Below are 19,135 nucleotides of genomic sequence, written 5' to 3'. Positions count from 1 at the left end.
TATAATATCCTATTATAGAAAATGACTAAAATACTTCTATTATATATATTAATTTTGAGAATTCTAAATTTTAGTAATTTATTTTTCTATCGTAGGGTTATGATTTAGAATTTTTAAAATACTTCTATTATATAATATTAATTTAGACCAATTCAAGATTTAATTCATTATTTTTTCGGTTAAATCAATTTGTCTAATTTAATTTTAACAAAAATAACATGATTTAATCGATTATATATATTAAATTTTAATTACTGAAATAGGCATCTTTGAGCGGCTCCCATTTAATTTTTCGTTCATTAAATTAATCGACTTTGATATATGACATTTTTGGAAATAATTTTCGGGTGTCATAGTTTTTGTGTGTCAAATTAAACTTTTATGTGATATAAAGTTCTATGTTTATAGATACTCAACACAAATCTATATTGACCTATAACACAGACTATTCAAATTATATTCAACTGTCTAATATGATACACATAAAGGGTTGCGTTATTACCGTGTATATATTTCGTTTATTAATGTAATTGCTTTTAATTAAACCTGAATTTCCAGTTTGTCGTTAAACTGGATCGATTACATTAGTTTAAATTCATAAATCTAATTTCAAGCTTTTTTTTAAGTTTTGTTTGGTATTCTTTAGTTATATGTTTAATTAATCTTTTAGAAGATTTTCTTTGAAGTATTTTAATATTAAATATTTAAAAAAATAACTTCTTTTGTTCGGTGTATCGGTTTCATTAATTTACATTTTACAATTATTCAAGTTTCCTAATTGTTATTCTTTAGTTATTTCCCTATCAGTAATTCTAGGCTAGGTAATTTTAAAGCGCTCCTAAAAACACAATTTTCATTTTATTTGTTATATGTTCGTAAACTATTTATTTGAACTAATAAGAATAGTTTTCGCTATTTTTTTGTTTCACTGATATTTTTTTTGTTATATGTTCGTAAACCTTAGACTCCGTCAAATCTGTAATAAAGATACGGATAACAAATATGATCCATATAACAAACCACTCAAACAACTCATTACAAATACCAATGAGCTACTGATCTAAAGGTACGCGATTCACTCTAGTATCATTTTGAACTCTCTCGTACTCATACTTACTTGAGCGTTGGAGTCTCTTTGCAGATACCCAACGCCGCCTCCCCGTAAGAAGATAACGTTCCACTCGTTCTGCTCCAAGAAAAGCTGGTTCAAACGACAGCAAGACGAGCTATACCTCGGAGTTTATTCCCACACAGGAACATTTGGCGCCCACCGTGGGGCCCCAGATATTTCTAACCCCACAACCATTTATTCCACACACTTCTCTACTTTTTTTTGCAGGACACAATGGCAGACGAGCACAATCTCGCTCCCTCGAGCACCAACTAGGCCGAAATTTTAGCAATTAATGAAGCCCTCAGGGCTGAAAACCAAAGGATGGCCGAGCTCCTACGACAAATGGAGCATGACCGAAGCAAGGGAGAACACAAAAGTGCCGAAAACAAAGAAAACGATGATGAGCATACCTAGGAAACCAAACATACTATCCCTAAAGCCGCCAAAATGACCACCAAAAAGAGAACCAACCCCTTCACAAAAGAAGTCATGAGTTTCGAAATGCCCCAAAATTTCACCCTACCATCAACCTTGAAACCCTATGTTGGAATAGGAGATCCGAATGTCCATGTCACCAAATTTCAAGCCATCATGTTCATGAATAAGGAGTCTGACCCGATTTTATGTCGCACATTCCCAACGTTCTTGGATGGAGCCGCCCTGATTTGGTTTTCTAACCTCCCCGAAGGTTCCATTCCGAACTTTGATGAGCTAGCTGACAATTCGTTAACCACTTTGCCGTATCCAAAATATACGTCCACAATTCTGACTATCTAAGCACCATCAAGCAAGGACCTAACGAGAGCTTAAAAGACTACATGACCAGATTTGCCGAAGCAATCAACGAAATACCCAACCTAAATCCCGAAGTCCACCTCCACGCCCTGAAGAGCGGTCTCCGGCCGGAGAAATTCCAAGAGTCCATAGTTATCGCGAAACCAAAAACCCTGGCCGAGTTCCACAAAAAAGCCACGACCCAGATCGAGGTCGAGGAATTTCGAGCACTACGAAGAGCGGAAAGGCCAACCCCTAACAAAGAGGAGGACAGGCGAAACAAACAACCAAGCAGCAGGACGACCAGAGACCGTTCCGATTAACACCAATGTTTGATAACTACACCCCCCCTTAATACCAAAAGGGAGGACATCATAAGAGACATACTACACTCGAAACTCATCAAACCCCCAAACAGAGTCGGGACATACCAGGACCAGCGATATGTAGATAAATCCAAGTATTGCGCCTTCCACCAGAAGTACGGCCACACCACAGATAACTGCGTGATAGCAAAAGATGTCCTCGAAAAAGCTGACCCGCCAGGGACTGCTAGACAAATACATTGACAGCTGAGGACGAAAGTGGAACATAGAAGACCTCGGCCAGCGCTCCAAAAAACCTGACAATTCCTGAAATAAAGAGAAAAAGGTAGACAGTGGTATTAATCCACCGCGTAGAATAATAAATTGCATTTTTGGTGGTTTTGCAGGTGGCGGATGTACAAACTCGGCGACAAAAAGATCATACCGAGCTATGATGACGATGGCAAAATCAACCCCATCCCAACCTATCAATAGGGACAAGCCAGAAATTTTATCCATCCCTACAGACTATAAGTCAAATGACCGAAACTTGGACGACCCAGTTGTCATCACGGCACAGGCCAGAAAACCGCTGGTAAAGAAAGTTCTGATGGATCCAGGAAGTAGCGCAGACGTGCTCTTCTACTCAACGTTCCAAAAAATGAAGTTAAGCGACAAGAACCTCCAACCCTCATCCGAAGAACTGGTAGGTTTATCAGGTGAGCGAATCTCCATTCGAGGTTACATTTGGTTACAAACCACCTTTGGAGAATATCCTAACAGTAAAACAATAGACAAACAATATCTTGTTGTGGATTGCAAAAGCCCTTATAACATTATTCTGGGCCGAGCTTCCCTAAATACTTTCAATGTTATTGTTTCTACTGTGCATTTGTGTGTTAAGTTCCTTTCGCAGGATAACAGTGTCATAACTATCCATGGAGACCAAAAGGAAGCCAGGCAACGCTATAATGCTAGCTTAAAGAACGAGCAACAGTATATCCAGGCGGTGTATAACTCGGAACACCTACCCCCCTTGGCCGAGTTAGATCCAAGGACCAACCATCAAGAACGACCGATGCCAACCGACGACCTTACTAAAGTTCAGTTAACAAGCAACGAAACCAAGTACACATATCTTGGCAACGCACTGAGAAATGATGAACAAACCCAGGTAGCCGAGCTATTGAGACAAAACGTCGATCTGTTTGCATGGACCCCAGCAGATATGCCAGGGATAGATCCCAACGTCATCTGTCACAAGTTAGCCATCAACCCTTTAGTCTGACCTATAGTTCAGAAAAAAAGACACCTCGACATTGACAAAAGGGCGGCCTCCCTGGAGGAGACCCAAAAACTACTCAACGCCGGCTTCATTAAAGAGCTCAGATACTCCACCTGGTTGGCCAACATGGTAATGGTAAGGAAAAACAATGGTAAATGGAGGATGTGTGTGGACTATACAGACCTCAACAAGGCCTGTCCAAAGGACGCATACCCCCTCCCATGCATTGACAAACTCGTTGATAGTTACTCCGGTTTTCAATGTCTAAGTTTTATGGATGCCTATTCCGGTTATAACAAAATCTTAATGCACGAGGCTGACCAAGATAAGATTGCCTTTATTACTGACAATGGTAATTTCTGTTATAAGGTTATGCCATTTGGACTCAAAAATACAGGTGCCACATACCAACGACTCATGGACAAAATTTTCACAAATCAAATCGGACGAAACATAGAAGTTTATGTTGATGATATGGTGGCAAAATCAACACACACAGCAAACCATGTTAGAGACTTAGCAGAGATATTCCAACAATTTCGAAAATACAATATGAAGCTTAATCTGGAGAAATGCGCCTTTGGGGTACATAGTGGAAAATTCCTTGGCTTCATGCTCACTTGTTGAGGCATTGAAGCAAACCCCGAAAAATGTTAAGCAATTCTAAACATGCGAAGCCCAAGGATGGTCAAGGAGGTTCAACAACTAACTGGCTGACTAGCAGCATTGGCCAGATTTCTGCCCCGTATAGCCCATCGATCACATCAGTTTTTCAAAAACCTAAGGAAACAAGAAGAGTTCCAATGGACTGAGGAATGCGAAACAACTTTCACAGAACTAAAGGCCATACTTTCAGCTCCTCCAATCTTCCAAATCCCAGAGGTAGGTAAATCATTTTATCTATATTTATCCATTACTAACCATGCTATCAGTTCTGTATTGGTAACAGAAACAGAAAAGCAACAACACCCGGTATACTTCATCGGCAAATCACTCTAGAATGCCGAGACTTGCTACTCAAATCTGGAAAAACTAGTTCTAGCTCTGGTCACAACAGCCAGGTGCCTTCGACACTATTTCCAAAGCCACACTATCGTGGTCAGAACAGAACAACCCTTAAGACAAATACAGACGAAACCGGAACTAGCAGGGAGATTAATCAAATGGTCCATCAAATTGTCAGGATACGATATCCAATACCAATCTAGAGGAGCCATCAAGTCACAAGCACTAGCCAACTTCATTGCGAAACTAACTACAGAAGAACAAGCTCCTAAAAATAGCATGTGGATACTATACTTCGATGGAGCCTCAAACAGCAAAGGCTCGGGAGCAGGAATACTCCTCGAAGGTGATCATGGAATACAATTCGAACAATCACTACAATTCACTTTCCATGTAAGCAACAACCAAGCAGAGTATGAAGGTTTAATAGCCGGACTACGACTAGCTCACACCATGGGCATCACACAGATAAACGTCAAATGCGATTCCCTCCTGGTGGTACAACAGGTAACAGGTAACCTCCAGGTAAAAGATCCGCTACTAGAAAAGTACAACACAACAGTCAATGACCTCATTAGTACTTTTCATAAATTTAATATTTCCCATATACCTCGCGAAGAAAATGACAGAGCAGACATCCTTTCAAAATTAGTAACAACAAGAAGTCAAACAACAACACCTATATTATCTCAACTAACACTAGATGAACCCAGTGTTGTGCTAACAACAATTTTGAGTATCTCGTAGGAAGACGACTAGAGATCACCTTTCATAACCTACTTGAAAACAGGTATCATCCCACACAGCATCCAAAACCAACGAAAATTTAAAAGAAGAGCAAGATTCTACACACTGCTCGGCAATGAGTTATACAAAACAGGATTTACAAGACCTCTGCTACGATGTTTAAACATAGTAGATGCCAAGTTAGCAATGGACGGGATTCACGAAGGCGTCTGCGGGACACATATAGGCGGCCGAAGTCTAGCCTCTAAAATCCTCCGAGCAGGTTACTATTGGCCAACATTACAACAATATTGCATGAACAAAGTCAAACATTGTGATCACTACCAACGCCACGCACCAATCATCCACAACCCGGCTGAGCAATTGCACACATCCGAGATATGCTGGCCTTTCAACAAGTGGGGGCTAGATATCCTCAAACCTTTCCCACCCGTTCCAAGCCAGGTTAAATTTCTAATTGTCGCCATAGATTATTTTACAAAATGGATAGAGGCAATACCATTGGCAAAAATCACCTCTGAAAAAATAATTTTGTTTGTATGGAAAAACATACTATGTCGATTTGGTATTCCTCAATTCATTATTACCGACAACGGTAGACAATTCATAGATCACAGATTCACAAACTTTCTACAAAATTTCAAAATAATTCAACAATTTTCTTCCGTGGAACATCCACAAACTAATAGTTTAGCCGAGGCAGCAAACAAGGTAATTTTGCAGGGTCTCAAAAAGAAGCTTGACGACTCAAAAGGAGAATGGGTTGAGCTTATTCCTGAAGTATTGTGGAGCTATAACACAACCGAACAGTCGTCAACAAAGGAAACTCCCTTCAGGTTGGTCTATGGATGCGACGCCATGATACCAATTGAGGTATCTCTACAAAATTCTAGAACAACAAACATCAACGAATGCGGCAATACCGAAAACAGAAGAGCCGAGCTTGACCTCGTAGAGGAAGATCGAGACAAATCAGCACTACAACAACTAGCAACGAAACAAGCTATAGCTCGGAAATACAATAAGAAGATCAAAATGAGGACATTCTCGAAAACAGACCTCGTACTCAGGAAAGTCGAAGACATACGAAAACCACAAGGGCACGGCAAACTAAGTGCAAATTGGAAAAGACCATTCAGAATACATAAAGTCATTAGCAAAGGGGCATACAAACTGCAAAAACTCGATGGAACTATCCTACCTAACACATGGAACATATCCTCTCTGAAATTGTATTTCAGTTAATCTATAAGTCAGACATGGTGATGCACTCTTTCTCCTACTACCAGCTTTTTTCCCTAAGGAGGGTTTCTGCTGGAGAAGTTTTAATGAGGCACACCACCTCGCATTGCTTTTTTCTGATCAATTATACTGCAAACTAAACAATACACAGCTATCTCTATCATATCTAGTACTTTACTTGGGCGACTAAATTCAAACAATACAATACTAACTTACCGACACATTAAATCAGATCTATCAAAAAGCACTTCGACGAATCCACTCGTTCATCAAACCCAAATCTAACATTATCGAACTTCTTCGACCAACAGCATATACTTCAAAATAAAAACAGACAAACAACAAAGCTCTGATATCCTACCCCATCTCCTAATTATTCGAGTCTCACAAACAGACAAATACCAATATGCAAACATACCTTCCAAACGATTCAAACATGAAATAGAAACAAAGTCAAATCCTAACATGACCAGGTCTGTTTGGCCGAAAGCCAGAAGGTTCATCACAAAAAGCCGAAAGGCTATAAGTTAAACACATTCAAAAACTACATAAATACAAAAAGGACTTAGTACGAACTTAAACATCAGGGTTCTCCCCCTCGCACTCAACACCATCCTCATCCTCAACCAACTCATTACCAATGACCACCTTACAAGGGTTCATCCTCGACAAATCAACAGTGGGCACTAAAAACTTGATCTGCTCAACCGCCCTCTCAAACCCAGCAGAAAACATTTCCAAGCCATGGTCCTCCTTCTCAGCTTCAGCCTGCTTCTTCTCGGCACCAAGCACAACCAACCTAGCCTCAAGAGCTGTTTTTTCTTCACCAGATTTCTTCATAGAGGTTTCAGCAGCAGTCAGTTTCTCCCCTAATTGATTTACCATATCCAAAGCATCACGCAGTTTGCTATTCTTCTCCAAATTCTCCTGCATAAGTTGGTCCATCGCAGCCTTATCGAAAGCAGTCCTCGAATGCTTTAGCTCCTCAGTCTGACCAATGCACATCAATCTAGCACCAATCACCTGACACAGAACATACAAACAACATCGGCACAACAAAACTCATACATATACAAACAACTACAAAAACAATAAAGTACTAAACACCTGCAAGTACTGGGCCACCCCAACATCTCCGACTTCATGAACAAGTTTAACATCCGCAGGGCTCTAACCATGTTCATCAGCCAGTACAATAAACGGGAAATGTTCACTCCACAGCGACGTCATATCTTCATCACCCCTATAACCATGCAACCCTTTTTGATTGTCCGTAAATTTCTTAGCCTGTTCCAGATCGATCTCCTTCTCACCTTTTCCCTTATCAACATCCACACCTTTCTTTGTATCAGCCCTCTTACGTTTAAAGCTGATCCTCTTAACTGGAGAAGGCTGATTCACCTCCCCTCCTTTCTCGGCCATAGTCTGACTACTCGACCCCTGCTTTTTCACGTTCTTGCTACAGAAAAACACCCGCAAGCTAGTAGAAGTGACCTTAGGAGCCTTCTCAACTGCACAAATCGAAATAATTAGCAAATCAACCAAAAACTACAGATACATAAACAAACAGGGAAACAAGCTTATTTACCTATATATTCAGATAATGCATCTCTATCAGTCTCAAGTTCTAAAATGTCAACAACAGAAAGAAGGGAGGACGAGGATATATGGTTCACAAGAAACTCAACAACCATTTTATTTTCATACTCCATCCTATCCATACCAAGAATCTGCCTAGGTCTCGGAACCCAGAATAAAGGAAATCTCTCTAACAAACAATCATCAATATACCATGGAAAGTCACTTTCAATAACACCAACTCTTAGAAACATAGATTTAAAACCCTTAAAGGAGGAACCGTACAAGCTGAAGATAGCGCGGCCCAGCGCACTAGCAAGGTTCAGCCAGCAACCCCTTTTTACCCCCTTACATTGAAACAAAGCAAAGAAAACCTCTAATGATGCCTCGATCTCCAGTACACCCATCAAAATTTTGAAAGCCCTGACGAATGCCCAAGAATTTGGATGAAATTGTGATAGCGCACATTTTAACTGCATCAACACACCACACTCAAATTCGGAAAAAGGAAACCTAACTCCTAACTCTACGAAAATAGTACTATACATGTAAAAATACTCAAAATCTTCACCGTGATGGAAGACACGATCAGAAGCATTGCCTAGAAAAAACCTAAAGTTAACCCCAATACCCGCCCTAACCCAAGAGGATGGCGAACCCAATTGAGAAATACTCCGATCATCGTCAAACACAGACACCCAACCCTTCACAGACTCAGCAACCCACCCATAGGGATCCACGGGATCCCAAACAAAAACTTCTTCAACAATCTTGTCAACATCATCCACTACCCCCTTTTTCTTCTTACCCTTAACCTTCTTGTCAACTACAACACCTTTTCTTTATCCATCAGTTAAGCAACAAAATAGAAGCAGAAGTAGAAAACACTAACCTTTTCTGCTCATTTCCAGAAATTGCAGGGAAGAAGTACAAACAGCAGCAGTAACCCAAAAGTCCACAAAACCCACCAGCCCACTAACCTGATCTTCAGGTAAAAAACTAAAACCACCAAAACAAACTCTAACCATTGATTTTGATTACTGTTTTCAAAACCAACGCCTCTTATCAAATGACCATCCATATTCTCAATAAAACTTTAAAGCACTCTGCACGTTTCCCGACAATCTCTCTCACATCCAAATATCTAACCAATTTACCGCCAAAACACCAAGCTTGAACCATCTTGGGGGCTACCATCATACTCGGCTCCGAGCTATACAATAAGCTCGACCTGTTATACCTTGACTTAGAAAAATAGGTTAAGTTTGGGGACTATGATCCGTTACTCAACCTTGGCCCACAACCGCTATAACATCGGAACCTGGTATAGCTGGCAGATATACTCTCTCCAACAACCTCCCCACTCAGGCCAGTACCATCCCAACAAATCTGGATGATAACAAACCTCAGATCCCGTCAAACCTGTAACAAAGATACGGATAACAAACCTGATCCATATAATTGATCAAGATGACTTATTACTAATAATTAATTGTTAGTAGTTATAGTAAGGGTCATTATAGTGTACAAATTTAAATCTATACAGATATATAGATATTCCTTTTTTGTTTATCTTATGTTCACACGTATAAAAAATTAAATTGGTACAAAAATAGAGAGGTGGGGCAAGCACATTACACGTGTTTTTGGTGTGTGACTTCAAGGAGCAAGATCTGACACTGGCCAGTTCTCCTGGCTTGGTTTAGCCGAGCCGTCTAACTCCAAAGGAGAAGGTTGGATGGAAGTGGCTCCGTTATTATGTTGGTGTTAATAGTGGACTGATTCTTTTTTGTAAATCTGATGCTAAATTTTTTTTATAGGAGAACAGAATTAAACTCGACAATGTGATAAATTTATTAATTATAGGGATAACAATTTTAATTGCTTTTTAAATAATTTTTTAGATAACTCAGATAACAATAAATAAGTTTTTTATTTTATAATTAGGTCTAACATAATTTATATAAGACTTCAAATAAAAAATTATATCATAAAATATTTTATACTATAGCATAATGATATAATATACACTTTTCTCCCTTTTAACTTTTAAAAAATCTCATATTTAATCATTTAATTTTTTTATGTTAACCAACATTAACTTTACCTATTTTTCAAGAAAAAATAAATTATGTTTTACAAAAATATCTTTTAGTAAATTTTTTTTGTAATTAAATTTTGTCTACCAAAATATCCTTTAACAATTTATTTTTTTTCTAATTAATTGTACTTTTACCAAAATATTCTTTAAAAAAATTTTTAATGATTTTTTTTCTTAAAATACCCTTCAAGAACTTTTTAAATTATTAAGGAACTTGCTTTTTAAATATGCGAAAGAATGAGATATTAATTTTTTAAATTTGAGATTTATCCATTTCGATTTGTTTTTAAGTTTTGATAAAGTTGTTAATAATTTTTAATAGTTTAATAAACTAAATTATTTATTAATATTAATTGTTATACATATTAACAGTGGTAAGATTTTTTTGATTTAATATTAAATAATGCACATTGATATCGAAAAATTAATAGTAAAGGTTAAAAGTAATTGTTAATGAAAATTTTGGAAAAATCATAATTTAATAATTAAAAAATTAACTATTAAAAAATTTTTAAAAAATATTTTGGTAAAAATACAATTTAATGAACAAAAAAATAATTTGTTAAAAGGTATTTTGATAAACAAAATTTAATCACAAAAAAATAAAATTTTTGCTAAAGATTTTTTTTGTAAAAAATCATTTTTTATTGAAAAAGTTAGTGAAGTTAAATATATTAAACATATTAAACACTAAACACATTAAATCCAAACATGTTGAACACCAAACACATTAAAAGCTAAATACAAAAGTGTAATAGAGAGAAACTCAAAATCATTAAAAGTCATATATATTTTTTATTTAATTAATATATGGTCGGCCTACGGGTTGGTTCGGGTTCCGCATCCCCAAAATCGTTACCCGAGCCAATGATTAGAAAGAGTAATTGGATTGGTTCGGATCGAACCCGATTACCCGTTGCCCGTTGGTTTCTAAATCAATTTAATTGGTTCGGTTCGAGTTTGAATGAGTAATCGAATATCCGCTGCCCGTGCTCACCTCTACCACTACCGCCCTTAACACTAATTTTCACCACTATCACCGTCTTTATTACTAATTTTTAATCCTCAATGACTCAAATTATCAAAATCAACAACTCTAATTCAAACATCAGTTAAATAATTCAAATTAAAAAAAATAAAATAATTTTTTTCTAATTCTTTAAAAAAATAGAAACAAAAGTGAAAAAGAGGATGAAATTAAAGTTGTAGTCGTGGATAAAAAAGCAGACAACAGGCAGGTGAAATTGATATAGACTCATAGATCTAGAAAGGTGAAGCTAAAGAATGACAGAGGCAAGGTAAAACTGAGATGATGACGATGATGTTGACGCGAAAGGCGACACAAAGGAGAGAAGACAAAGGTAGAGGGCAACGTGAAGAGAATGAGGAGATGCACACGAAGGTAGAGGGAGATGTAGAAGAAGGAAGGAAGAGCGGGAGAAGAGAAGAAGGAAGAAAGGAGGGTGGAGAGAAACGATAGTGGCAAAGGAAGAGGGAAAAAGGAAGAGAAAAGGAGGAAGAGATGGAAGCTCTGAATAGAGAATGAAAAAAGAGGAGAAAAAGGAAATTAGGGTTAAGGATAAAAGTGATATTTTAAAAAATAAGGGTTAAGTACGATTTTAGTTCCTAACGTAGAGGCCAAACATTTTTTTCGTTTCTGGCCTTTTTTTGCTTACAAAATGGTCTCGAAGGTTTAACTCAATTTTAAAATCGTTCTTCAGACGAAAATACCCTTCTTTCTTCTTTTCCAAAATCAACCAGAAGCAGAGGTGCAGAGACACAAACAAAAGCAGAAACAGAAGCAGACAAAAGCAGAAAGCAGAAGTAGAATCAACAACAATGAAACAACAAAAACCAAAAGAACAATAACAATGGAATAAACATAAAAAATGGATAATGGATCAACAAATTTGTATAATGAAATAATGAAACAATATAATCAAGCAGGAGTAGAAGCAAGAGCAGGAGCAGGAGTAGAACAACAACAACAACAATGAAACAATGTAATCAACCATAAGCAGAAGCAACCAGAAGCAACAATAATAAAAAATCAACAACATAATAGAAGTCAAAACAGAAGAAGAATGGAAACAGAAGCAGAAGAAGAATGGAAGTAGAAGTAGAAGCCGACGAGCCATCCGAACCATCCTCCTTTCTCTTTTCTTCTTCCTCTCCTATTTTCTCTTCTCCTCTGTTCACTATCCCCTGGACGATCAGTCATCACAGCACTGCCACCCTTTTCTTCTTCTCTCTTTGCGCTACCCTAGCGCCACCGTCACAGTGCGAAGCTCTCTTTTCCTCCCTCGACTCACCTCTGGTTCGCACCATCTTTCTTTGAGCTCCATCGTCATTGTCGGTCTCTCCTCCACCCACCATTATAAAACCTCCGAAACCTTTTCCTGCTCTTGCCTCGAACCAGCGGAGCAGTGGCGAGATCAAGCAGAAGCAGAGGAGCAACGGCGAGATCCAGCGATCGAACGACGACGAGCAGCGGCGGTAGATTCGCTTCCCCTTTTCTTCTCCACCTTTCCTTTCCCCTCTTTTTCCCTGAAACCACCCCCCCCCCCCGCGTGTGAAGAGCTTCCCCTATTCCTCAGCCCTTTAACCCATTTTTTTTCTTTTATATTTTTTAAATTGGGATAATTAGGTAATAAACATAAAAATTTTGGTCAAAAGGACGATTTTAAAATTAAGTTAAATCTTCGAGACCATTTTGTAAATAAAAAAAGGCCGGAGATAAAAAAATTTTTTGCCTCTACGTTAGGGACCAAAATCGTACTTAACCCAAAAAATAACTATAAATAAAAATGTAAAAATTTGTGTCTTATTAAATGTGTCTCAATATCTCATTTTTTTTAAAGACACTAAATATACGAATTCTATGTATATTTGTGTATAACCACATCCTTCAAAAATTAATATCTCATTAACCAAACAATATACATGTGTAATTGTGTTTATGTCTCCTATAAACATAGACATAAAACAATGTTAGTGTAACTAATTTATAAATTTTTATCTTCATTTTATCACACACAACAATAACATATTGATGTTTTTTCTTTTTTGAGCAATAACAATGTGTTGATTTTTAATTATACTTAATTTAAGGGTTTATCCATAAATCGATTTATGAAGAACTAACAAAAACAGGATATTGCCCCACCTTACAAACAATTTAAGGCCCATTATTATTTTTTTGCCGCAACCATTGTTACATACCTAATAAAATGCTAACCCAAGCAGAACAAGGCTCATGATCTAGGTTCACCCTTCAAGCTAACATGGAAGCTTCACGGCTCACAACCATCAAGTCGCCCACTGCTGACAAATTACTGCTCTATCTTACGTCAATAGCAGTTCCACAGCCATAGTGTCAGTTTCTCAGTGCATCAATCTCTCTCTATATCAACTTGATTTGTACCATATAATTTACCTCACAGTAAACATATGACATAGAAAAAGAGAGAAGTGATGACGGAAGCACAGAGAACTTATGATTTTCTACCGCCATTACCAAATATTTCATCATTACTAATTTTTTTGAAACACATGTAGAGAGAAAAAGAGGAAGAAAAAAAAAGTGTAAAATTTCTTATACCATAGTTGATGTAAGGAGAATAAAATAAAGATAAACGGAAGGTGATAAACCAAAATCAATATTGTGACTCTGGTGCATTGATTTACTAATTAAGAAAAAATGTGTGAACAAGTTACAAAATCAAGAAAAAGAAAAGTATAAGAGGAAGTGAGAGAGACGAGGAAGAAGTAGCTAGAGGTGGAAGAAGTTGAGACTTCTAGAGAAACAGAATGCTCAAGCTGATTACTAACACTAACTGAATTTACCTTATATACACTAGCTTCAAGTTGAGTTGCCTAACTAACTTTTACCTAGAACTAACTCACTCACACGCCATATTCAAAAGAAAGAAAGAAAGAAAGAACTTGATGAAGAGAGAAAACTCTCCAAAGGTCTTTGGGAATGAAAGCAAGAAGAGGAGGAAAATCTCCATTTAAGAGAGTTGTCTAACTAACTTTTACCTAAAACTAACTGATTTGTGCCATATTCAAAAAGGAAAGAAAGAAAGAATTTGATGGAGAAAGAAAACTCTCCAAGGGTCTTTGGGAATGAAAATAAGAAGAGGAGGGAAATCTCCGTCTGAGAGGTTTTTTTTTTTACTTTGTTAGTTAGAGAATGACTTTTATGAACAATGTGAATAATAGATTTTAAAATTGGCCCAAACAAGTAAAAACATACTACACTCTAAATTACTCACCTAAATCTTAATATTAGGATAATCATTCGCACACCTAATAAATTAAACATCTAATATATCTATTATTCACATTGTTTAGTATTTTCATTGTCTATTTATATTTTTTTTTAATTTATAGGCCGAAACGGATCAATCGGTTCAGCTTAACCATAACTCAGAGAAATACACTTTCTTTTGCTAATATTTTCTTTTGATTATTAATGCTTTTGAATTTTTTTTTCACACCAATTACATTTGATTGCTACTTATTTTTTCTCCTAATCAGATGGCTTTATCTTTGGATACTTTCATCTCCATCTTTTAGCGTTATTTCATGTTGGTTAAATTTGCTATTCATATAGTACAATGATCAAACCAATGTATGTTTTCTCTTTATCATCTGTTTGCAATATTGCTTCCTTCAGATTATTCATAAGTTACTAAGAACATTCACAATGACAACTTGCTTAAGGCCAATAAATAAATAATAGAAAAAAAGATTAGCCAATCTGCTCTTTCATTTATATGCTTATTTGTTTTTATATTTATTTAATATATTAAAACTGATTTTCTTCCAGTTTATGATGGTGAGATATCATTTTTTCGTTAATCCATTTTTCCTCTAAAATGGTTGCACTATTCGTTCTTCCAAATTTATTTTAGAAAAATATCTTTAATTAATATAATTATATTATAATTAATATTTAATGAATGATACATAATAATTATACTAATTTAAGAAACTGTCTTTATTAAAAAAATATCAAATCAATATGATATGATATAATATGATATGATAATAATATGCTAATGACATGAGTTATTCTAATCATAATAAAATTCTTTTCAATGCACGGATTATTCGATTATTCTATACTAATAAATTTTTTTAATGATATAATAATAATAATAATAATAATTGATACGTTACCTGTATCCTCGGTCGCCCGACATACTCGGCAAACAAACGTTTCAAGGCCGACGTTACACCAACCGCCCGATAAGCTCGGCACATGTACAGATAAGCTCGGCCTCAACCATTTGAAGAAATAAGAAACGTGCTCAACAAATTTAATGGCTAAAACAGAATATCGTAACCAACCTACAAACTAGGACTAATCCATATGAAAGCGGTAAAGCAATCCCTATAAAGTCGAACTAATATCCTCAGCTAAAGTCAAGTTCAACTATCAGTTTTCATATTCACTTATTCTCTCTCACTTAATTACTCTCTCTCTCTCTCTTTTCTGAGACGGTTACTAACTTGAGCGTCGGAGTATCTTTTGCAGGTATTCCCGCCGCGGTGCTTGATCATTGGCCGACGTGAAGCTCTTCCTCTCAGTTGACGACTCACTCCAAAGTGCTTAAACTCAGCCTACCCAGTGTTCGGACGAATCACTTGGCGCCCACCGTGGGGCCGGAGTACATCTAACCCCACTTTTTTCTTTGTTTAGTCTTCTACCCTATTTTGCAGGATTCCCGATCCTCGAACATGGCTGACAAGGAAAGTCCACAACTCTCACAGGATGACCTCCTGGCTCGAATCGCCGAGCTGCAGGCGGAAGTACGAAGAATAGCCGAATTATCTACTCAGAACAATGGAGAAAGCTCCAAAAACTCGGCTCAAGGTGCTACAGACCCTTTGAACATCGCCCCGCCAAAGGAGAAGCTCACCCTCAACAACCCCTTCTCCGAGGAGATCACAAATTATCAGATGCCAAAAAACTTTACTCTCCCAACCGCACTGGAGCCATACAAAGGGTTCGGCAACCCCCGAGCCGACATAAAGAAGTTCCAATCGATGATGTTTTTCAACGGCCCTAAGAACGAGCCCGTCCTTTGCCGAGCATTCCCTACCTACCTCGACGGTGCTGCATTACTCTGGTTCTCTAAACTCCCTGAAGGATCAATTTCCTCCTTCAAAGACCTTGCCAGATCATTCATCGATTACTTTGCCGCGTCGAGAATCTACGTACACGGATCGGACTATCTCGGTACCATCAAACAAGGCCAGCACGAGAGCCTGAAAGACTACATGACCCGATTCGCTGACGCTACCATGGAGATCCAAGACTTAGACCCAGCTGTTCACCTGCACGCCCTCAAAGCCGGCCTCAGACCTGGTAAATTCCGGGAGACCATCGCCATAACAAAGCCAAAGACGCTGGAGGAGTTCCGAGAAAGGGCGGCAGGTCAAATGGAAATCGAAGAACTCCGAGAAGCCCAAAAATCGGACAAACAACCAAGTCGGAGAGACGAAGAAAGAATTTTCAGATCGTCAGTCAACAGGGACAGTAAGAAACCTTCCAAGCCCGCTTCAAAGTACAACACATACACCAGATTCAATACGAGAAGAGAAAACATTATCAGAGAAATCCTCAACGCCAAAATCATAAAGCCACCAGCCTGAGCAGGGAACTACCAGGATCAAAGGTTCGTAGATAAGACAAAGCATTGTGCCTTCCACCGAAAGTTCGGACACACTACGGATGACTGTATCGTCGCAAAGGACCTCCTGGAAAGGCTAGCACGCCAAGGGCTCTTGGACAAATATATCGAAACCCAGAAGGGCAGAGGAGGAAACTCGGACAGGACAGAGCATAAGCAACCAAAGATCGATGACAAAAAAGAGAGAACGACCCCTGATCCACCAAGAGGAGTCATTAACCATATATCAGGAGGATTCGCAGGCGAAGGAGAAACCAGCTCGGCCAGGAAACGAAGCTACAGAGCAATGCTGGCAATCGAAGGAACCATACAACCAAGGAAGGACAAAGAACCAGATGCCACAATATCCTTCAACCAAGCAGACTTCAAATCGGCAAGCCCTAACCTCGACGACCCCGTGGTGATTTCAATCCAAGTCGGAGAACTGTTGGTAAGAAAGACATTATTAGATCCAGTAGTAGTGCTGATGTTTTATTTTACTCTACCTTCACAAAAATGAAATTATCTGAAAAATTAATACGACCTTCCTCTGGAGAGCTAATTGGGTTCTCCGGAGAGAGAGTCCCCATCATGGGACACATATGGCTAAAGACCACAATGGGAGAAATCCCTACGTCAAAGTCAATTGATATTCAATACTTAATAGTAAACTGTTACAGCCCTTACAATATTATACTCGGGAGACCTGCCCTGAATATATTCAGGGCAGTGGTGTCCACATTACATTTGTGTGTCAAGTTCCCAGTGCAGGAAAACAAGATCGCTACGGTACACGCCGACCATCAAGAAGCTCGGCAATGCTACAACGCTGGTCTAAAACCAGTCCAAACAAAACAGGAAGCTCGGCCCCAGGTTCAAGCAATTCACACGTCTGCCAGCTCAGCAACACTAGCCGACCTAGACCCTAGGGAAGACCTCGGCGAAAGACCTCGGCCAATGGACAACCTTCAACAAGTAACACTAACAGCAGACGAGAAGCAATGCACATATGTTGAAGAAGCGTTAGAAGGGGCAGAACGAGCAAGACTCATTCAAATACTGCGTAAGAACGCCGACCTTTTTGCATGGACACCAGATGACATGCCCGGGATAAACCCCGAAGTCATCTGCCACAAGCTAGCAATCGACAAAACAATCCGACCAGTTGCACAGAAGAAAAGGAACCTCGGAGAGGAGAAAAGACAAGCAGCACTTGAAGAAACCCAAAAGCTCCTCAATGCAGGTTTTATCAGAGAGATTCGCTTCACCACATGGTTGTCCAACGTGGTAATGGTAAGGAAGAGTTCAGGTAAATGGCGCATGTGCGTCGACTTTACAAACTTAAATAAAGCATGTCCTAAAGATGCATACCCATTACCTTGCATTGATAAATTAGTTGATAACTTTGATAAATTAGTTGATAACGCCTCTGGTTTCAAAGCTTTGAGTTTTATGGATGCATACTCTGGCTATAACCAGATTCTGATGCACCCAGAAGACCAAAGCAAAACGGCTTTTATAACAGAACATGGAAATTTTTGTTACAAGGTAATGCCCTTTGGCCTAAAGAATGCAGGTGCGACGTATCAAAGGCTAATGGACAAGGTATTCCAACAACAGATAGGCCGCAATATGGAGGTCTATGTAGATGACATGGTAGCAAAAACACCTTTGCAGGGGTCGCATTGTGACGACTTAGTAGAAATCTTCAGGCAACTCCGAGCATATAACATGAGACTCAACCCAGACAAATGTGCGTTCGGAGTGCAAGGAGGGAAGTTCCTTGGATTCATGTTAACATCTCGAGGCATCGAGGCCAACCTAGAAAAATGCAAGGCCGTACTAAACATGACAAGCCCAAAAACGGTAAAGGAAGTCCAGCAACTTGCAGGACGAATAGCTGCCCTGTCACGTTTCCTACCTGCAGTGGCAAACCGATCTTATCACTTTTTCCAAACATTCTCTACAGGCAAGAAGTTCAACTGGACAGACGAATGTGAGAACGCTTTTACCGAACTTAAACAACACCTCACATCACCACCAATCCTCCAAAGACCAGAGACAGGTAAGCCGCTGTATTTATACCTATCAGTATCTAACCATGCTATAAGCTCGGTTTTAGTAACAGAAACAGGAAGAAACCAAAGCCCAGTATACTTCATCAGTAGGGTGCTACAACCAACAGAAACACGGTACCCAAGGATAGAACAACTGGCGCTAGCACTAATCACAACAGCAAGACGACTGCGGCACTATTTCCAGAGCCACACAATCATAGTACGAACGGACCAACTATTAAGG

General features: G+C 38.4%; 1 protein-coding gene across 1 annotated transcript; it reads left to right on the top strand.

Moving 5' to 3' along the window:
* The first annotated feature begins 15,899 nt into the window (after positions 1 to 15,899).
* On the top strand, positions 15,900 to 16,817 carry LOC130933836 (uncharacterized). Its single transcript, XM_057863445.1, has one exon. The coding sequence runs from the start codon at positions 15,900 to 15,902 to the stop codon at positions 16,815 to 16,817; it is 918 nt and encodes a 305-aa protein (XP_057719428.1).
* The last annotated feature ends 2,318 nt before the right edge of the window (positions 16,818 to 19,135 follow it).

The sequence above is a fragment of the Arachis stenosperma genome, chromosome 6 (genome assembly GCF_014773155.1).
Source record: "Arachis stenosperma cultivar V10309 chromosome 6, arast.V10309.gnm1.PFL2, whole genome shotgun sequence".
Lineage (NCBI taxonomy): Eukaryota > Viridiplantae > Streptophyta > Magnoliopsida > Fabales > Fabaceae > Arachis > Arachis stenosperma.
This window is presented reverse-complemented; position numbering and strand designations above follow the sequence as displayed.

Coding starts and splice junctions, on each gene's coding strand:
- LOC130933836 (XM_057863445.1), top strand. CDS start 15,900: ATGGCTGACAAGGAAAGTCCACAACTCTCACAGGATGACCTCCTGGCT.